The sequence below is a fragment of the Gymnoscopelus microlampas genome (genome assembly GCF_963454915.1).
Source record: "Gymnoscopelus microlampas genome assembly, chromosome: 16".
Lineage (NCBI taxonomy): Eukaryota > Metazoa > Chordata > Actinopteri > Myctophiformes > Myctophidae > Gymnoscopelus > Gymnoscopelus microlampas.
The window spans coordinates 41,612,737-41,632,030 of NC_139953.1; the positions used below are offsets into that span (position 1 = coordinate 41,612,737).

General features: G+C 41.9%; 1 protein-coding gene across 5 annotated transcripts in view; it reads left to right on the forward strand.

Annotated features, from left to right (window-relative positions):
- The window catches only part of arid1b (AT-rich interactive domain 1B), a 91,966-nt gene that overhangs the window by 10,770 nt on the left and 61,902 nt on the right, over positions 1–19,294 (forward strand). For 4 of the 5 annotated variants that reach the window (XM_084081786.1, XM_084081788.1, XM_084081789.1 and 1 more), the window contains exon 3: positions 6,537–6,737. In XM_084081786.1, coding sequence (XP_083937912.1) covers positions 6,537–6,737 — 201 coding nt within the window. Of the gene's footprint in view, positions 1–6,533; positions 6,738–19,294 lie in introns of all 5 variants that reach the window. The other variant, XM_084081787.1, reaches the window with a different exon arrangement.

Below are 19,294 nucleotides of genomic sequence, written 5' to 3' on the forward strand. Positions count from 1 at the left end.
TGGGATTTAGAAGACATTTGTAGAATCAGTTTCAGGTCTTAATGGATTAATGCCTGTGTGTGTGAAGCTATCGTTATTGTTATTCGACATTTTGAAGTTTGCCAAGCCTGTTTTGCAACCTGAAAGTTTCAGTTGGCACAGCAGGGGTTGAAATTGCAAATGTGAAAGTGCACTATGAATAACATAATAACATAATAACATAGTACACACTGATAAACATTGGGCTCCCAAACCTTTTCATGTCCAAGGACCACCAAATAGCTATAGCTTCTGGCTGTGCCTCACTATTGCGAACTGGCTAAATATAGCCTATGTACTGTTTTTCTTTTTACAATTATCTGCAATAAAAAAAAAAAACTTTCAGAAACGTTTTGCAAATTCATGACAATAATGACATACCCAAAATAGGGACCCCCAGGTTGAAAGTGGTTCAACTGCCAATTATTTATATTTATTTTATGACTGTTTATTCTTCACCCCCATTTTCCTCTACTTTCCAACTGGCCCCCCTTGAAACCCCTGGTTAGCACACTGTAAATTACGTACAGCACAGTGTCTGAACATTGTGTGACTGTGTGTTGTGTTCATACAATGTCTGGGGCTCATCATCTCTTCTAGTCGTAGGCTTTCATCTATTTGGGTGACTTTGTCTTAATAAATGTATAAATAATTATTATTATAATTATCTTTATGAAAAACGTTTGTTCATAAATTAATGCCCTATTTAATATTTTGTGCTATGACGGCGTTGCGCAAAGATGGCAGATCTACAAGCTCACAACGCGTCGCATCATGACACTCCATCATGAGCTTGTAGATCTGCAATTTTCGCTATTGTTTTTTTTTTTGTCACTTAGATTTTTATTACATTTTTCCACACACACACATACAACATATATAAAAAATAAAATAAAACACAACTGGAGACAGACCTTGTCACAAGTAAAAAGAAAAAACAACAACAAGAAAACACAACATTTCAATTCAGTCATGGCTGTAATATCACACAAGGACTTGAATTATTATTATTTTATTTTTGGGGGAGCCTAGGTAAACCACCTGGTTCATTATCTGTCTTACTCTCATTATACTCTACATCCCCTCTTTATCAATACTTTGTTTTTCAAATCCCCCTCTTTATCTGAATTATGTGACTTCAAATATTTTCCACATCTCTTGTACTGTTCTTGTTCGCTATTGTTTTTAAAGAAATTGACAGATTTGGAAAATATTTGCCTCTAATAACATGCCTAAAATAGGCACAACAGGATGGAAGTGGTTAAGTCTCTCTGTGTGAGTTTATATAAATATTTAACCAGTGAAAAGTATTAACAAAGAGCTTGTGACTAAATAATAACTACATTGGATCAGTTGGAACAGAGAGGTTCTTTATTCCATTTCCTGAGAAGTAACGGTTTTGGGAGATAAAAAGGTATCCACCTGAAGGCGACGATATAGAAAATGTGACACAAAGAAGAGCAAAGCCAATTGCTGGTAACATCTTTTTGCCCGTAGTGCACCGGCAGCGCTGATATCTATGGGAATATCGAGCTGCAAACTGCGCCCTTCCCTTCTGTTGCACTGCCTAATGAAAAGTTTCATCACCACCGCTGTCATTCCCCCTAGATGTTCTTGATGTACAATCAGTGGAATTGTGGGTAATGTGGTACCCAAAGGGCCAAGACAGTCAGATTTGCCAATCGAGAACGACGTGAAACACGTTCAGCCAGTCAGAAGTGATGTTTTTGCACTGGGAACCAATCCCAGCACATCTGTTACTCCAAGATGATGATACCCGCCTTGTAAATGGACCAAGTGCTTGTCGTCGTGCCTGTGTTTGGCATCTTAAGGCCTCTGTAATGGCATTTGGATCATGTGACGGTAAAACCTTGCTCTGAAACAAACCTCCAGGGTGGGAAAAGTACCATCAGCCAAAATCATTGCACCGTGGCTGGCAAGTCTGTCCCGTGTCCACTGCTACCAGCCACTGTGGCACAGAGCCAGTCTGGATGTGTTGGTCCAAGTCTATTCTTGTACAGTATCTGGCTGGTTGTTGTATTTTAGGAGGGAGGGAACAGCCATCCTGACAAGTGGAGAGAAACTCTATGCCCACCTGTAGGCCTAGCTGATATAGGATCAATGCCACAATTGTAGGGCTGCCAAAATGTTTATCTTTTTAGCGATTATTCTATCGATTATTTTTTTGATTAACCACATAATCGAAAAGCACATTTTTTGTTAGATAACATTCTTCAAACAAATCAACAAATCAATAAAAAAAATCAAATAGATTTTCTATAATCAACTATTTTTTTAAATCTATTTTCTTCAACTTGATTCTTTTTTTTATAATTGGTTAGTTCGATTAACTGTTACACCCCTACACCAGTGTTTTGCTTCTGTATGCTCCCAAAGTAAAAAAAAGGGGGAATGTACTGTCAGACTCTACTAATTAGAAAGAAACAGTGAATTACTACCGTCGAACCATCGCAGTGCGCTTCGCTTGCTCCGTGATTACAACAGAGCTATTGTCAGAGACACAGCTGAGGCCTGTCAGGCCCGCGAGTCATACCAAGCAACGCTAAGCCATTGCCAGGCCAGGCTGGGCAGGACTATCCCTGGACGGGTCTATTCCTGGTGCAGATCGTGCTGTGTCTGTGTTGACACAGTAAGCCAGACTTGACTTCGTTCCACTGTGGGTTTTAATGGGCTCTGCAGAGGGCAGGCGGACACTCGTATAGCACTTGCACAGTAACGCAACATTCGAAAACACAAAAATACAACACAGACACGGCACTCGCATGCAACTCTTAACACAAAAACATACCTGCTAGAATGGGGTATTCTGATAGCAGCACTGATTCCTGACTCCTCTCAAAGTTTTACTTACTAAAAATACATATTGCATGAAAGTATAATATGTAACTCTACACTTGCATCGCTGTTTGTTAAATGTGTCCATGCCATTTGTTTCCCCAAATGGAATTAGACTTGGTTCAGCTAATTTTCTCAAGAATCAAGAGAGGTTTTATTTGTCACTCACTCTTACACACACAGGTACAAGCAGTGAAATGTTGGTGTGATGTTACAAGTTCCACAAGACTGTGCTAACAAACAATGGCAATACAATATACAAACAAGATGTGTGATGCCGAAATGGTGCAGCAGGGATGAGTAGGGGAACTGTTCCTCCATCTGGAAGACTCTGGCTCAATGGTTCAAGTTCCCTATCTGTCCAATTGAATTGTCCTTGAGCAAGGCAATGAGACTTTAATACAGTGGTTCTCAAACTTTTTCATGTCAAGGACCCCCAAATTGACACTTATTAGCCCGCGGACCCCCATTTGAAAAGATAAGCCAGGGACCCCCATAAGAGAAGATTTTTACGGCTCTAGCAGTGATTCTCAACCATTTTAATTTCAAGGACCCCCCAGTTTTACATGCATTAGCGCTACAGACCCCCATTTAATGGCATTTCTATCTCTCTGGTTAGGGTCCATTTGGTTCCATTTGTACACTCTCAGAGTTACAGACCCATAAGGGTCCATTTGGTTCCTATCCATCATTTAGCTGGGGACCCCCTGGAACCCCCTCAAGTACCCCTGGGGGTCCCCAGACCCCACTTTGAGAACCAATGCTTTAATATACACCAAAGGTGCTGCAGTGTTACAGCAGGTGTACTAGCCTAGGATGGGGTTGTTCAGAATGATCACCAAAATCACTTTGGTACTTTAGTAACTTTTACTCCAGTTCTGAAAAGCTGCATCTTTTCAGTGCCTGTTTGTTGTTGAATGGAAGCACACAATTGCTATTTAAGCTTTTTTTGGCCTGGATGCCTTAAAATGGATCTTCATCATAACAAATGTTTTGGTACAGTGGCCCCAAGCACATTTTGTAAACGTGAAATGTTCTGCCACTGTTGATGGCCACAGCCAGCTCTGTAATGAAGGCCAACCAATAGATTGGTTTGGCTGATATATAAAAATGTATAAAAGTGACTGTCTATGCTTTTGTGTGAAGATCTGAAGAAGAGCTCGAAAGGTTACTAAAGTAAAATTGCATTTGGGAGCAGCAATACTGGTGTGCAGATTTTTATTCTTATACACTATTGGCTGATATGGCCATAGTTGGCCTTTTTTGACGATATCGGCAATCATGCAGCTGATGTGTCCCGATTTTTTTTTTGTCATCTCATTTTAGGTGAACATTTTCAAACCTTTTCAAAAAATACAAGCTCACAACGTGCCACAATGCGATGTGTTGTGAACTTATAGATCACAATGTAGATACATTTTTTTATCATGTGTTAACGTAGATACAAAAATGTATGTTGCCTTTTTTTAATTTGTTTTCTTCCAAGTTAAATGTTATAAAATAGAAATGTCATAAAATGTAAGCTTTTCAAATTGATTGGAAAATAAATGTTGGTAAAAAGTTAACAATCGCTCGTCTAGTACTGTCCAAAAATCGGGCTTGGACCCAAAAACGTGGCATGGTTTTGGGCTGTAGTCTACTGCAGTGGTTCTCAAACCTTTTCATGTCAAGGACCCCCAAATTGACACTAATTATCCTGCGGACCCCCATTTGAAAAGATGCCAGGGACCCCCATAAGAGAAGATTTATGCGCTCTAGCAGTGATTCTCAACTATTTTAATTTCAAGGACCCCCAGTTTGACATGCATTAGGCTGCGGACCCCATTTAATGGCATCTCTATCTCTGGGACCCCGTTTTATATTGTAAAATCAATGTTAATTTAACTCTGAGAGTGTACAAATGGAACGGGTCCATTTGGTTCCATTTGTACGCTTTCAGAGTTACAGACCCATAAGGGTCCATTTGGTGCCTATCCATAATTTAGCTGGGGACCCCCTGGAACCCCCTCAAGTACCCCTGGGGGTCCCCGGACCCCACTTTTAGAACCAATGGTCTACTGTATATACTACAGCCGGTTGGCTCACATCATCACATCCTTATCCAAGCTGACAGTGCTGAGTCAGACACATGACTGTGACAAGAATGTTATGCTACACAGGTGGCTTTGAGATTTACATGACAGGTACAACCGTTACCCAGGATGGTCCGTGTGGCGTTATTACATCGTCAAGTCACTTTTATTCACCTTTTTTCTTATTTGGAGGTAGAGGAGGGGGGGGGGAGTCAGCTGGAGGACACTTGAATTGCATCAGCGATGCCAGCTCTGCGTGCTTTGGCAGAGGAGAGAGGAAATGAGGAGAAAAAAGAGGAGGGCCGTTATTTGGTTAAAAAAGGGGACACAGTATAAATGGGGCCCAGGGGCCGTACTTTTATATTCCAGGTTACGTGTGCACAAGTACAAAACATGTTTCTGGTGAGGAATTGTTTAGTACAAGTAATAGGTTTGTTGGATATTAACCCATTAAGACCTGGAACTGTGTCATTTTTTGATTTGAGCTAAAAAGCATTATTTTGCACTTTGGGCTATTCAAAAATAGCAGATATACAAGCTCATAGCGCGGCACCGAGTGCCGCTCTACGAGCTGGTAGATCTGCTATTTTTGAAAATTCGTGAAAATGTGTGCAAATCTTTGAATATATATATTTTTTTAAAGCGAACATTTTTTACTCAAATCTTTGCTTCTGGGGGGTCCCTGGAACAAGATATTTTGACGGGGGTCCGCAGCCAAATACATATCATTTTGGGGGTCCTCGACATGAAAAAGTTTGAGAACCACTGATATAGAAACATACGTTTTTTCAGAAAACTGTGGGGATTTAGAAGACACTTGTAGAATCGTCTTCAGGTCTTAATGGGATAAGGAACTAGGACAGACTTTCTACGCAATAGCATGCACCAGAGAGAGAGAGACGCACTGGGGAGGCAAACTGGACCCGGACATTTGATGGCAGTCAATGAGAGCTGGCTGGACCAGCTTATGAATAAACTATATTTTTTATGTGGGCTATGGGGCTGTCATTCACAAGAATTGGTTGGCAGGCTGTCACTAATTGACAGTCTTCCCCATGACCGCCCACACTGCAGTGCACAGATACCTCAATAAACTTGAATAGTGTGCAGTGCACGTGGAAAAAATAAAGAGAAAACTGAAGTGTTAGGCGGGAGGAGTAGGACGAAGGCTCTACGTCCTCCCGGTGGGGGCTCCTCACTGGCAGGTGAGGTAGAAGGATACAACAGCAGTGACGACACAGAAATGTGTGTGGGGAGAAATCAATTGGCATAACGACTAAATTGGGGAGAAAAAGGGCTAAAAAAAAATATGCGTTGCGATGCAACAGGTTAGCAAGAAAAGTCTTGTACAGGTGTCCCTGGCACATCATATTTTTAGATGGATGGGTCTGTGGACAAATACACATGTTTAAACAACATTAGGAAACAAACCCAAATGAGCAACTACACTTTACAAACAAGCCAAAAAAAAAACGCAACTACCAATAATTTACAAGCAACTTTACATAAAAACAAGCCCAAAGTCACTTATGATAACTAATAAGCAGACATGGCAACACTGGTAATCGTCCTGTCTTCCCTGTTGTCCAGATGTCCTCCCAGTACTCGCAGCAACAGCAACAGCAACAGCAGCAGCAACAACAACAACAACAACAGCAGCAACAGCAGCAACAGGGTGGGATGTCTGGCTACTGCCAGCAGGGGCAGCCTCCCTACTTCAGCCCCACTCAGCAACAGACCGCCGCCCCTAGCCAGCCCTCATACATGCAGCCACGCCCGCTACCACAGCAGGTAAGAAAGACCCACACTTCTTCCCAAAATGCAGGCATTAATCAAAAACACTAATACACCAAGCACTTTAACTGTACCCGTGACGTAAGATGTAGTTTTAAAAAAATCGTTCCGAACGTAGCTCTCCACCAAACCGAATACTACAGATTGCTACAGACTGGCAGTTGAATGAAGTTGGGAGATCAGTCGATTGGAAGGTGTGGAAAAAAGTTCAGAATGAATGCACCTGAGAGCTGACACCAACAGACGGCTACTATGGTGCTAAAATAGCCTATGGCTTGATGTCTTTTTCAACAACAAACCCTCTGCTATGTGACGCTTCCCTGCAACTTGCGACACGCACGCACGCACGCACGCACGCACGCACGCACGCACACACACACACACACACACACACACACACACACACACACACACACACACACACACACACACACACACACACACACACACACACACACACACACACACACACACACACACACACAGCTGGGAGCTAACCAGTACAACTAGTCTTCTGCTGTTGGAACCTGGGAGCTGACCTTGTTAATGCTACTGTCTTCTGGTTAAGTGGAAGGCTGTCAAGTACAGCCACTGTTTGGAACTGGGAGCTGAGCACATAGACCAGTGGTTCTCCTCAAACGTTTTGTACCCGAGGTCCACCTGTGTGGGCAACTCAAAATCTAAATAAAAGCACGTATGTATTCATAGCAAAAATAGCCAATTTATAAGCTAGACACGACACATTGTGAGTTTGTACATCAGCTATATTCACTGTTTTTAGCGGCGCTAGCCGCTCTATACCTAAAGGTATAGAGCGGATCCTGCTCTATACCTGACTTTGTCCGTGTTCACCGTCAACGCTCTGATTGGTCAGACCCGTCAACGCTCTGATTGGTCAGACCCGTCAACGCTCCGATTGGTCAGACCCGTCAACGCTCTGATTGGTCAGACCCGGCAACGCTCTGATTGGTCAGACCCGTCAACAAAGTGATTGGTCAAGCTTCACGTGACATATGGCTATAAACACATTATAAACACCGATGACAAAATGTATCAAAGGCGCCGCTACCTTCACACAGGGTGTGATTTTTATTGTCTCCGCCAGGAGACTATGTTTTCGTTCTTGTCCTTCCGTGTGTCCACCAAGCTAACATTGGTCAAGCTTCACGTGACACGTGACAATATGTTGAAAGGGTGTGCTTTGATTGGCTAGCGAGACGCATGATGAAATAGAGACCTATAAATAGGGTTGTCACTTCAAAAGATCATTTATATCTTTTGAAGTGAGGTAAGACAGGATTAATCAGGAACAGTACTGGCGGAGACCTGTGCTCCGAGGAGCACATTTTCTAGTTAAATTTGTGACCAAAAAAGTCAATATACTTTTTTTTGCCTATGATGACATGGCCAAAATAGTGACGCCAGGTTGAAAGTGGTTGTCAAAAAAAGGCACAGCTGGACTTGTGGCGCGGCACACCGTTTGGAAACCACTGAAATGGACAACGGGGGAAGCCTGGCTGTGGTTGTAAACCCTAACTCTAACCCTTAACTCTGACTGGGCTTACCGTGGTTTTGCTTTTGGAGATAAGTAGAAAACTACATGAAACCAGAAGGAAGTAGTCGTGTGAGGAAGTGGAGAGAGCTCTGCTGATTAAAGTCAAGACTTATCACCATCATCTCTGCCAGCCCTCTCCATTAAAGCTACTGGATAGTTTTATTTATTTTATTTCAATGTGGAATGGAATGGTCATTCATTTTGTTTTGGTTCCTTTCTGTTTAATGTTTAGTCATTCCCATCCAACTCCGGATGGGGATTATGTTATTTCCCCATTCCGTTTGTTTGTTTGTCTGTAAGCAAAATAACTGCAAAGGCTGGGCGGATTATCATAAAACCTGAACTCTGTAGGCTAGGTATAAAATAGGGCTAAAGTGGTTAATGTATGTTTTATAATGTGTGTAGAACACCATCGCGGGAGCGTTTTTTTTAACGTCTCGCGTGAACCTAACAGTTTCAGAAAGTGAACAAGCTTGATCACGGCAATGAACTAGTTCTTTTGAACGAATCGATCATGAGCGACACATCACTATCAAGGGCAGGGGAAGGTTAACATTGCTAGCGTAGATATGTAATTTTGCCCTGGCTTCCCTATTTTGGAATGCCAGGTTGAAAGTGGTTGAAGGTAGGGTATGTGATTTTTTTTTGTTGAAAAGGTTAAAGTACTATATTCTGATAGTAATCATTGCTACAGAGCGTTTGTTCGGTCACAGGGGTCTCTCCAGCTCTTTAGTAAACAGAATATAGTACATTTTCAGGTAGGTGACAAAATTGAAGCCAATCAGGAGAGAGGACTGAAAATGCATTTTCTGTTTAATAAAGAGCTGGAGAGACATGGGAGACTCATTTTACTGAACAAACACTCTATAGCAATGAGTATTATCAGAAAATAGAGCTATTTAACACTTATTTTAACCAAAGTAAATCACTTACCCTAACTTTAACAATATCTTATATAGGGTATTGAATTTGCCTCTGAAATTGGTAATTCTTACACTTGTCACCAGTGTGCCTCGGTACTAGCCTGGCATGGCCAGACTAATATCGCTGGTCATTTTTTTTTGTGATGGCAGATTTGTCAACATTTGTGCACATTTTTTAAAGGGACATTTTTTACTCAAATCTTTGCTCCTCCGTCTCCCTATTACAAAATATTTTGAAATGGGGGGGGGGGGGGGGGGGCACATACATATAAGAGGACATACGTTTTTTTCCAAAAAAGACACTTGTAGAATATACAGTATATATGTTTTTATTTAGTTTTTTTATGAAGCAGTCATTGTGGGTGTTTTTATTAACAACAACACCAGGGGAAAGTACAGCCGGACGGAGAGGGGAAGTGATGGTAGAGGAAGTGAGAGCTGTGCAGATGAAAAGTTGCTATCGGCAGCATCTTCTCCTCCCAGAAGTCTCCTCTGCCTCATAAAGAATGAATGCCAGAATAACAGCCTGTTTACTGACTCAAATTCTACGTGTGTTTGTGTGTGTGAGGTCCCCACAATCATAGTATAATTATGATAGATACTTATTGTTAATAATATATATATATATATATATATATATATATATATATATATATATATATATATATATATATATATATATATATATATATATATATATATATATATATACACGCACACACGCGCGCGCACACACACACACACACACACTTGGTTGACAGTGTCATGCACCAAAAATAACAGATCTACAACCTCACAACACGTCACAGTGCAAACCGTTGTGAGCTTATAGATCTGCTGTTTTCCATGCGCAATTAAGTATAACTCGAGCCTTAGGTTTGGGGTCTAAAATGGCAAAAGCAGTTGTAGAAATTGGCATTTACAAAATTGCTATATATATAATATAGTCATACAAACAGGTGTATAATGTGTGTGAGAGAGAGAGAGTGGGCGTCCTTGCATAGATACTGTAGATGGCTGTTTTTGTGTAGTTCAGAAAGTGTGTGTGTGTTTGTGGCTAAGTTTGTGTCAAGTCATTTGTCTTGCACTAGAATGAAGGAGAACCCTCATGTGTTTACATGAACTATTATGCAGTGCAGGAAAGCAGCACCAGCCACAGTATATAGGCAGTGAGGGAGGGTCAGTGTCTGGCTCAAGGGCACCTTGTTGTGGGGATTGAAATAATGATATCGTCTCTCCACTCATGTAGTGCCCTATCTATCTATCTATCTATCTATCTATCTATCTATCTATCTAAGTATAAATGCGCAGCATCTCTGTGTAGCTGTCTCTGTGTGTGTGTGTGTGTCCCAGATATCTCGGGAACTGTCCAACTGATGGACTTCTTGCTATTTTAACCCATTAAGACCTGAGGCCGATTCTACAAATGCCAAGGACCCCCAAATTGATACATATTTGGTCCCCCATCTGAAAAATGTTTTTTTTTGCAAGGGGCACTCGGTGCCACGCTATGAGCTTGTATATCTGCTATTTTTGAATAGCCCAAAGTGTAAAATAATGCTTTTTAGCTCAAATCTAAAAATGACACAGTTCCAGGTCTTAATGGGTTAAAATTATATACAATTTGCACTTACTGTATATTATTCACAGTATATGAGTTATGTTAAAGTTTCGGTGTTCCCACCCTCATCCCTAAATATATATATAAGATGTGTGTGTGTGTGTGTGTGTGTGTGTGTGTGTGTGTGTGTGTGTGTGTGTGTGTGTGTGTGTGTGTGTGTGTGTGTGTGTGTGTGTGTGTGTGTGTGTGTGTGTGTGTGTGTGTGTGTGTGTGTGTGTGTGTGTGTGTGTGTGTGTGTGTGTGTGTGTGTGTGTGTGTGTGTGTGTGCACACAGAGAGGAAATGTGACCGTGGGTACGTCTCTGTGGACTAGGCAAAGTAATATATCTGTAATATATGAGAGGCTCCTGTTTATTCCCCATTCTCCTCTACTCTCCTGTTCTCATTTTCTCACCAAGACTGATGGAGAGAAACATTTTCATTTTCTATCTCTTGTGTCCTCCTACCATCCTTGTCCCTGACAGGAGGTGTAATGAAACACCCTCGTTTGGAGATTCTGGTCTTATATTTAATGTGTGTGATGTGATGTGAGAAATGAGATTGAGGGGGGGGGGGTGGGGGGGCTGGGTAGGGTTGGTACTATGCCTTGCTCAAGGACATTTTTCACAGGACACACAGTATCTTGTGGTTGAAAAAAGAGCCTTCGCCGTTCCTAGGGTTGGGCAACAAATCAATATTATATTGACACGTTTTTTTTTGTTGTTGTTGTTGATGGCTTCAATTTCAGGGTATTAACATTTTCTGGAAGAGACGGGTTGTAGTTTACATTAGCTTCGTAATGCCCATGGATAATGTCATTAATTCCAGTGACACCCAGAAGCAAAGATTTGAGTTGCAAATGTTCGCTTTCCACACATTTTCACGATTTAAGAAAAAATTGGAGATAGTATAATATCTGCTTTTTTTCCTCTTATTTTTTGTCTTATTGGGTTAAAAAAAATGTACTTCTACCATTGTGTTTCAGCCTGATCTGAGCGCTGTTGACTCCCATGATCGAATGCATTAAAGTTCTCAGTCGCCACGACTGATTTCAGTCATTTGGATCCCACAGAAGCCAGCGTGTCTTCTACTGTATATGGAAGCATGTTGCCAGCTTGTAGATAGGCTATTTTCGGTTATATATATATAGACCGTCTTATAGACTGCCAGCTTTGTCTTTTTCAATTACATTATACATGTTCTAGCCAGGGAGAAAATGAGCTTGTAGAGCTGAGCTGCCATTTTCTAAAAACAACTTGAAAGAATGTAGAATAGTTTTTGTTATATTTGGAAACATTTGAACGGCAACACAAATCTTGAATGGCGGTCCCTGGTACAAAATATTGTCTGACGGGGGGGTCCGCGGCCAAATGCAATTTTGGTGGTGACATGAAAAAGTTTGAGAACCTTTTGTATATAGAGCGACAGAACTCTTGATGGAGAGCGAATAGGAGTTGTGTGTGTGTGTGTTTCTGTGCAGATCTCCCAGATCTCGCTCCCATCTGGAGCTGTGTGTGTGTGTGTGTGTGGGTGGAGTTGGCCTATCACAGCCTGCATACTTTCTCTATGATGCGTTTCCTCTCGGCCTGCACAGGCCTCCTCGCTGAGTTCTTCTTCCTCATCCACTCACACACACATTAAGGCAGTGGTTCTTCTAAACCTTTTTCATTTCAAGGATCGCCCCCCAATGTGATATATATATTAGGCCAAGGACCCCCCCCCCCCATTTGATATATTTGCTTTCCTCTGGTACCCAAATCTACACTGTAAAATCTTCAGTGTTTAACTCTGAGAGTCTACTAATGAGAAACAGTGGTTTAACACTTAACCTGCCTGAATTATTTCAGATTTTTTGCAGTTTTCTGTCAGAGATTTCTCATTGAAATTAAAAAAAGTACTCAGGAGCCGAGATACAGAATTTTTAAGTTTTAAGTTAACAAGGAAGGTGATAGGAGTCTAGATCTTCAAAAAATCATATCTCCTTGGGTCAAAAAAAATTAAAAAATGACATGTTATTTTTTCTAAAAACGCATATATGCGTTATTGGCAGGCAAGTGATGGATTCTAAAGAACGCATATATGCGTTATTGGCAGAAAATGAGTTAAGGGACAGGCTCAAGAAGTTTAAAAAAATAAGCAAAAATAGCATAATATCTACAAGCACTGCATTGCGATGAGTTGTGAGCGTGTAGATCGGGTACTTTTGTGAACCTGACTCTGCTAAGACAGTTCTGAGTCGGCCATGAAACCCAGTAGTACTGTGGACCACTGGGGGTCCATACTCCATAGAGAAGTGTTCCTGTGATCTTAGAAACATCATGTGAGGGACGAGTGACCGTATTTTGTCTAAACGGCTTAAACACTTATACAAACATTGCCTGTATTGACATGCCCAAAATAGGGCCCCAGGCAATAGTGTCCAGACAGACGGTAGCACTAGGAAGAGTTGGGCTGGACAAAATTTAAGTTGATCAATTGTCATACAAATAATTTTGATTAACAATTTTGTTTGCTGGCATTGAACACTGGAACATATCGATAAAAAAAAATCTGTTTGCCTTTTTAGGCTTCGTAATCAAACATTGCAAAGGGCAGATATAACAAATAACTTGTATACAAAGAAATGACTGACATATTTATTAATGAAAAGAAAATGGCAAATGGCTGATCTGCAAGCTTACGCGTGACACGTTGTAAGCTTGTAGATCTTATATTTCTGTTATTTCTATAGCAGAAAATGTATCAACATTTTTCAACATGGAAACGATTATGACAATTATGTAAAATAATTGCAATCATCTCAAATAATTGCGATTTAGGCGATCATGTAGTAATATAGTACTAGGAAGAGTTGAGATGAGAAGAACTCATGGCGTTTGAGAGCAGCTGTCAGCGTTGATGATGATGATGATGATGATGGCGGCGATGTTGATGTTATTGTGGGAAGATTGTATGAACGGCGCAGTGACCTAACTGTGACCCCAGCTGTCACCGTTCTCTCTCTACTTGGCAGTGGAGTATACTCTCTCTCTCGCAAATGAGTGACACTCAACACGCCGTGTGAAAACAAATCATCTGAGTGATGGCCTCAAACTGTGTGTGAAGAGGTGCCTGTACTTGGTGTGTGTGTGTGTGTGTGGTGTGTGTGTGTGTGTGTGTGTGTGTGTGTGCGCTGTCTACAGTATGTGCAGTTTCTCTCACTTGAGCTACCCACTAGCGCTGGCTAGCTGGTGTTTATTTTTGATTGGTTTATTAACCCATTGAGACCTGAAGCCGATTCTACATGTCTCCTAAATCTCAACAGTTTTCTGAAAAACGTATGTTTCTATATCAGTGGTTCTCAATCTTTTTCATGTCAAGGACCCCCAAAAATGATATGTATTTGGCCGCGGACCCCCATCAAAATATTTTGTTCCAGGGACCCCCCTAAAAATGTTTGCTTTAAAAATATATATATTCAAAGATTTGCACACATTTTCACGATTTTTCAAAAATAGCAGATCTACAAGCTCGTAGCGCGGCACTCGGTGCCGCGCTATGAGCTTGTACATCTGCTATTTTTTAATAGCCAAAAGTGTAAAATAATGCTTTTTAGCTCAAATCTAAACATGAGTTAAGCATTTAAAGGGTTAAGCTGTCTTTTCAGCACTATAATGCTTTTTCAGAAGCAGCGCCATAGTGCTGCGGAGACGGTTTCATTCTGCTGGTATAGAATCGTTGTTGACCTACAGTGTATTCATATCGGCCTTCCTGTTCTCCGGGAAGGCCGATATGAATACAGACGTTATCGATATAGACCTTCGGCCGACATTCTAAAATGAACGCATGAATGAATCATGTGTGTGGTGCTCGCCTCACACCCGTTCCCAGAACTATCATCCTGAATTTCTTGGGTGTTTGAGAACACGGTGTTCTGTGTGTGGCTGTGGCTGTGTATCAGTCAGTCTTTACTGTGTGCTCCACTAGCGTTAGCTTAGCCCATTAAGACCTGGAGCGCGTCTGTGTCACTTAAGATTTCTTTGGCTATTCAAAAATAGCAGATATACAAGCTCATGGCGCGGCACCGAGTGCCGCGCCATGAGCTTGTAGATCTGCTATTTTTGGAAAAATCGAGGACAAAATATTTTTATATTTTTTTTCAAAATGTTAGGATTCAGAACTAATTTTTAGATTTAAGGCCTCAGGTCTAAATGGGTTATTAATGTTGATGTGACGCTGACGATGCCGTTTTCACAAACAACAACTATGGCTTAGATCTATCCGTGTCCGGACCATTTTCTCTAGTTCTCTCTTCTCTTCTCTTCTCTTCTCTCATCTTCTCTCATCTTCTCTCATCTTCTCTTCTCCTCTTCTCTTCTCTCCTCTTCTCTTCATCTTATCTCATCTTCTCCCCTTTGCTTCTCTCTTGTTGTTTCGTGTCGTGTTGTGTCTCGTCTTGTCGTGTTGTGTCTTGTCTCGTCGTGTCATGTCATGTCATCTCTTTTCGTGTCTTATCTCGTCTTGTGTCATGTTGTTGTCGTGCCATGGCATGTCTTGTCTTGTCATTTCATGACATGACCTGACATGACATGACATGACATGTCATGTACTGTGTCTCGTCTTGTTGTGTCACATCATGTCGTCTTGTTGCGTCTCGTCTCGTCTTGTTGTGTCGTGTCTTGTCTTGTGTTGTCTTTTCTTAGGACTTTGGTTCTCAAAGTGGGGTCCGGGGACCCCCAGGGGTACTTGAGGGGGTTCCAGGGGGTACCCAGCAAAATGTGTTAATATAGCACCACAAAAATGATGACCTTTTATACTTTGGGCTATTCAAAAATAGCAGATCTACAAGCTCATAGCGCGGCACCGAGTGCCGCGCTATGAGCTTGTAGATCTGCTATTTTTGAAAAATCGTGAAAATCTGTGCAAACCTTTGAATATATATATTTTTAAGCGAACATTTGTTGCTCTAATCTTTGCTTCTGGGGGTCCCTGGAACAAAATATTTGAGATGGGGGTCCGCGGCCAGATACATATACATTTTGGGGGTCCTTGACATGAAAAGGTTTGAGAACCACTGTCTTAGGATGTACCCCAGGAGGGTTATGGGAGCAGGGGTCAGTCAGCTATGACTCCTGGGAAACCAAACCATGAGGAACTGCCTCTCAATCAGCAAGAGAGTCTCTCCAGTCTGCCTGTAAGACACAGCTCGACGTACCTAACTCCACAAAACACCAAACGGACACAAACATACAACACAACAAAACACTCCCCCTCTCAACTCCCCTCTCTCTCTCTGTCTCTCTCTCTCTCTCCTGTTGTAATTCCCGAGACTGCCTTTGAAGTTCCAGGCAGTGCTGATGTAGTTGCCATAGCAACAGGCTGTGGAAGCTGCATGCTTGCTTAGGGGTGAAAAAAAGAAATGAAAACGTACAGGTTTTCCACACATTCTTGTCCCTAATAGGACTTTTAATACATTGAAGAAAAAATAATTGAATCTATGAAACGAGCGGGGAAAGGCAGTGGTTAAAGACATTTCTGTCTTTGTCTGTGATAATGAATACGTGTCTACAGCGTCACTTGGCTTCGGTACCGTGTAGATCCTGTAAAGGCAGTAGTTCTCAAAGTGGGGTCCGGGGACCCCCAGGGGTCCTTGAGGAGTCACGGCTCTGTAACTTTGAGAGTGAAAATGGAACCAAATGGACCCTTACGGGTATCCAGAAGCCAATGCCCAGTATACATGATCGTGATCGGAGTCAGAAAACCCTCAAAATGGAATGCAGGCTCCTTAGGCCTGCTGGCAGTGGAGCTCTGATGATGGATATGTTCAACATGTTGGTCCCAAACAACACATCTTGCCTGGCACGTGGTGGATGAACCCTAACCACTTGAGGGACCCTATGACCTTTCCTGTAGCACCACCTTCAGGCCAATATGTCAACTTTGTACACAAGATATTCACTCTGTAATAGGCAGATTGCAGGTTGAATCCTGCACATTTTGTTCTCCTTCAGTGGATCTACAAGTGAGCTTGAAAATTGGCTATTTTCCGCGAAGATATTTGGTGTACCATGGGGAAAAAAGGAGGGGGCCTACTATAGACCCCCGGAGGACTCGACAAAGTTTATAGGATTTTAGTTTTAAGTAGTTCAGCACAGCCTCTAGGTCTTAGGTCTTCACACACGGAGCAACACTAAGCCTTCATGCACTCTTGGATCCGCAGGGAATAGACGGATTTCTGTGAGGTGTGTAGAAAAAAGTTCAATACAATTCAACTCGTGAGATGGGCACGAACGAGACCCACGGCCGCTGGCATGTGCCTCCCTACCTGAAAGCTCGCATATCATTTTAAATGAATTAGTAGGCGCATCAGTCGCTTCCCTTTTGAAAAGACCTTTAGTCTTATGTGTTGTAAATGGGCAGATTAACAAGACATGCATCACCTTTTTAGACTGTTTTGTCTCCTTCCCTTAACCCATTTAGACCTGGAACACATCTGTGTCACTTTAGGTTTCTTTGGCTATTCAAAAATAGCAGATATACAAGCTCATAGCGCGGCACAGAGTGCCGTGCTACGAGCTTGTAGATCTGCTATTTTTGAAAAATCGTGAAAATATTTCTTTATATTTTTTTCCGAAAAACGGTTAGGATTTAGATTTTTTTTAGAAGCGGCCCCAGGTCTGAATGGGTTAAGTTAAAGTTTCCAGGATCCTGTTCTGGATTGGCAGATTCTCTCAGATGAGGTGTGACATCACACACCGCTCGCCAGTCAGAGCCTTACTAAATGAACGAGGAAGTATGCATGGACGTTGAGTGAAACAAAACAAAACAAGCGCTACCCTGAAAGCCGCCGTGCGTCTAGTCAACAAAGAAGTCACTGGCTTGTTGTGGCGTGCATACACTTGGATTACCCACATTCTGGAGCATCAAAAGAATGCATAATTCATAGGATATGGAATACTAAACGAAGGCAAAGATACAGCAAAGAAAAAGGTACCTTTAGCTATATTTTTGGGGGATAGAAAAAATATTGACATGTATGGACATTTATTGAACAGAGATGATGAGAGGATTTTAAACCACACCTTGGGACACGTGGACAAGGACTTTAAACCCATCTCCTCCCGTCGGAGGGCATTTTCTCTGCTCACCCGCACCACCTTGCTGGTTAGTGAGGGTCTATAGAACAGGAATGCCTATAAACGCAGTTACGACCGACCATATAAGTGTGAAATATGATCCCATAGACGTGTCTTAACGGTGATTTGAGGACATAAAGGAAACATAAAGCTTAAATACTTATCATAAAAAGTACAACGTTTTAATTAACAGCAAATGGCTCTAATTCTGAGTAGATGTGAGAAGCACTTGGCAATGTCTCTTTATTAACCATAATCCATCTGAGCTCTAATTTACGCCTGCTGTCGGTGTAATTCACTCTAAGAGACCTTTTGTGTTGTGTTTGAACAGTAGAAGACTGATAGTACTGGTCAGCTCCCAGTGGTCAACAGTAGAAGACTGTGGTTGTACTGGTCAGCTCCCAGTGGTCAGCAGTAAGAAGGCTGTGGTTGTACTGGTCAGCTCTCAGTGGTCAGCAGTAGAAGGCTCTAGTTGTACTGGTCAGCTCCTAGTGGTCAATAGTAGAAGTCTGTGCACTGGTACTGTGTGTGTGTGTGTGTGTGTGTGTGTGTGTGTGTGTGTGTGTGTGTGTGTGTGTGTGTGTGTGTGTGTGTGTGTGTGTGTGTGTGTGTGTGTGTGTGTGTGTGTGTGTGTGTGTGTGTGTGTGTGTGTGTGTGTGTGTGTGTGTGTTGCTGTAGTTTTCCATCTCTACCAGCAGGCAGGCATTGACACTAAGGGTTGCCCACCTGCCCCTGGCAGGTAAATAAAACTTGCGGGCAAGTGGAGTTTGCTTTCAGGTTGCCCGACCGGGCAAGTGCTTGTTTGAGAGGGGACGCAACCGTCTATAAACACAATAAGAGATTTCTGTCTAAACACCTGAACGTGGCCAGAGCTCTGTCTTCTGATCTGTGGAATGTAAAATAAGAGCACTGTTTACCTATAATGTGCTGTTTTCACTGTCGCTACACTTAAAAATATAAAATAACAAGTGTGAGCCCACAGTCATTTTCATAGCTATGTAGGTATTTGGCATAAAAAATGATATGACATTTGCTATCGCACAGACCCAGAAAGTAAAAAAATAAGTGTTAAATTGAACGGTAATTCAAAGTTTACTATCATTTTATAATGAACGATTTACTTTTCGGGCAAGTGGGCATGCCCTTTGAGCAAGTAGAACATGACCTGTACTTGCCCGACGGGCAAGTGCCTCTAAGAATTTAGTGTCAACCCCTGAGCAGGCATCAGAAGAACTATGAAGGTATCTGAGTAGTTGGTATACGTACAGGCTAAAAACTGACCTGGGAGCTGCAGTGCTACACATGACTAGATTATTTCTCCATGTGCTGCAGTACTGCAGACAATTCTTCCTTGAATGTTGT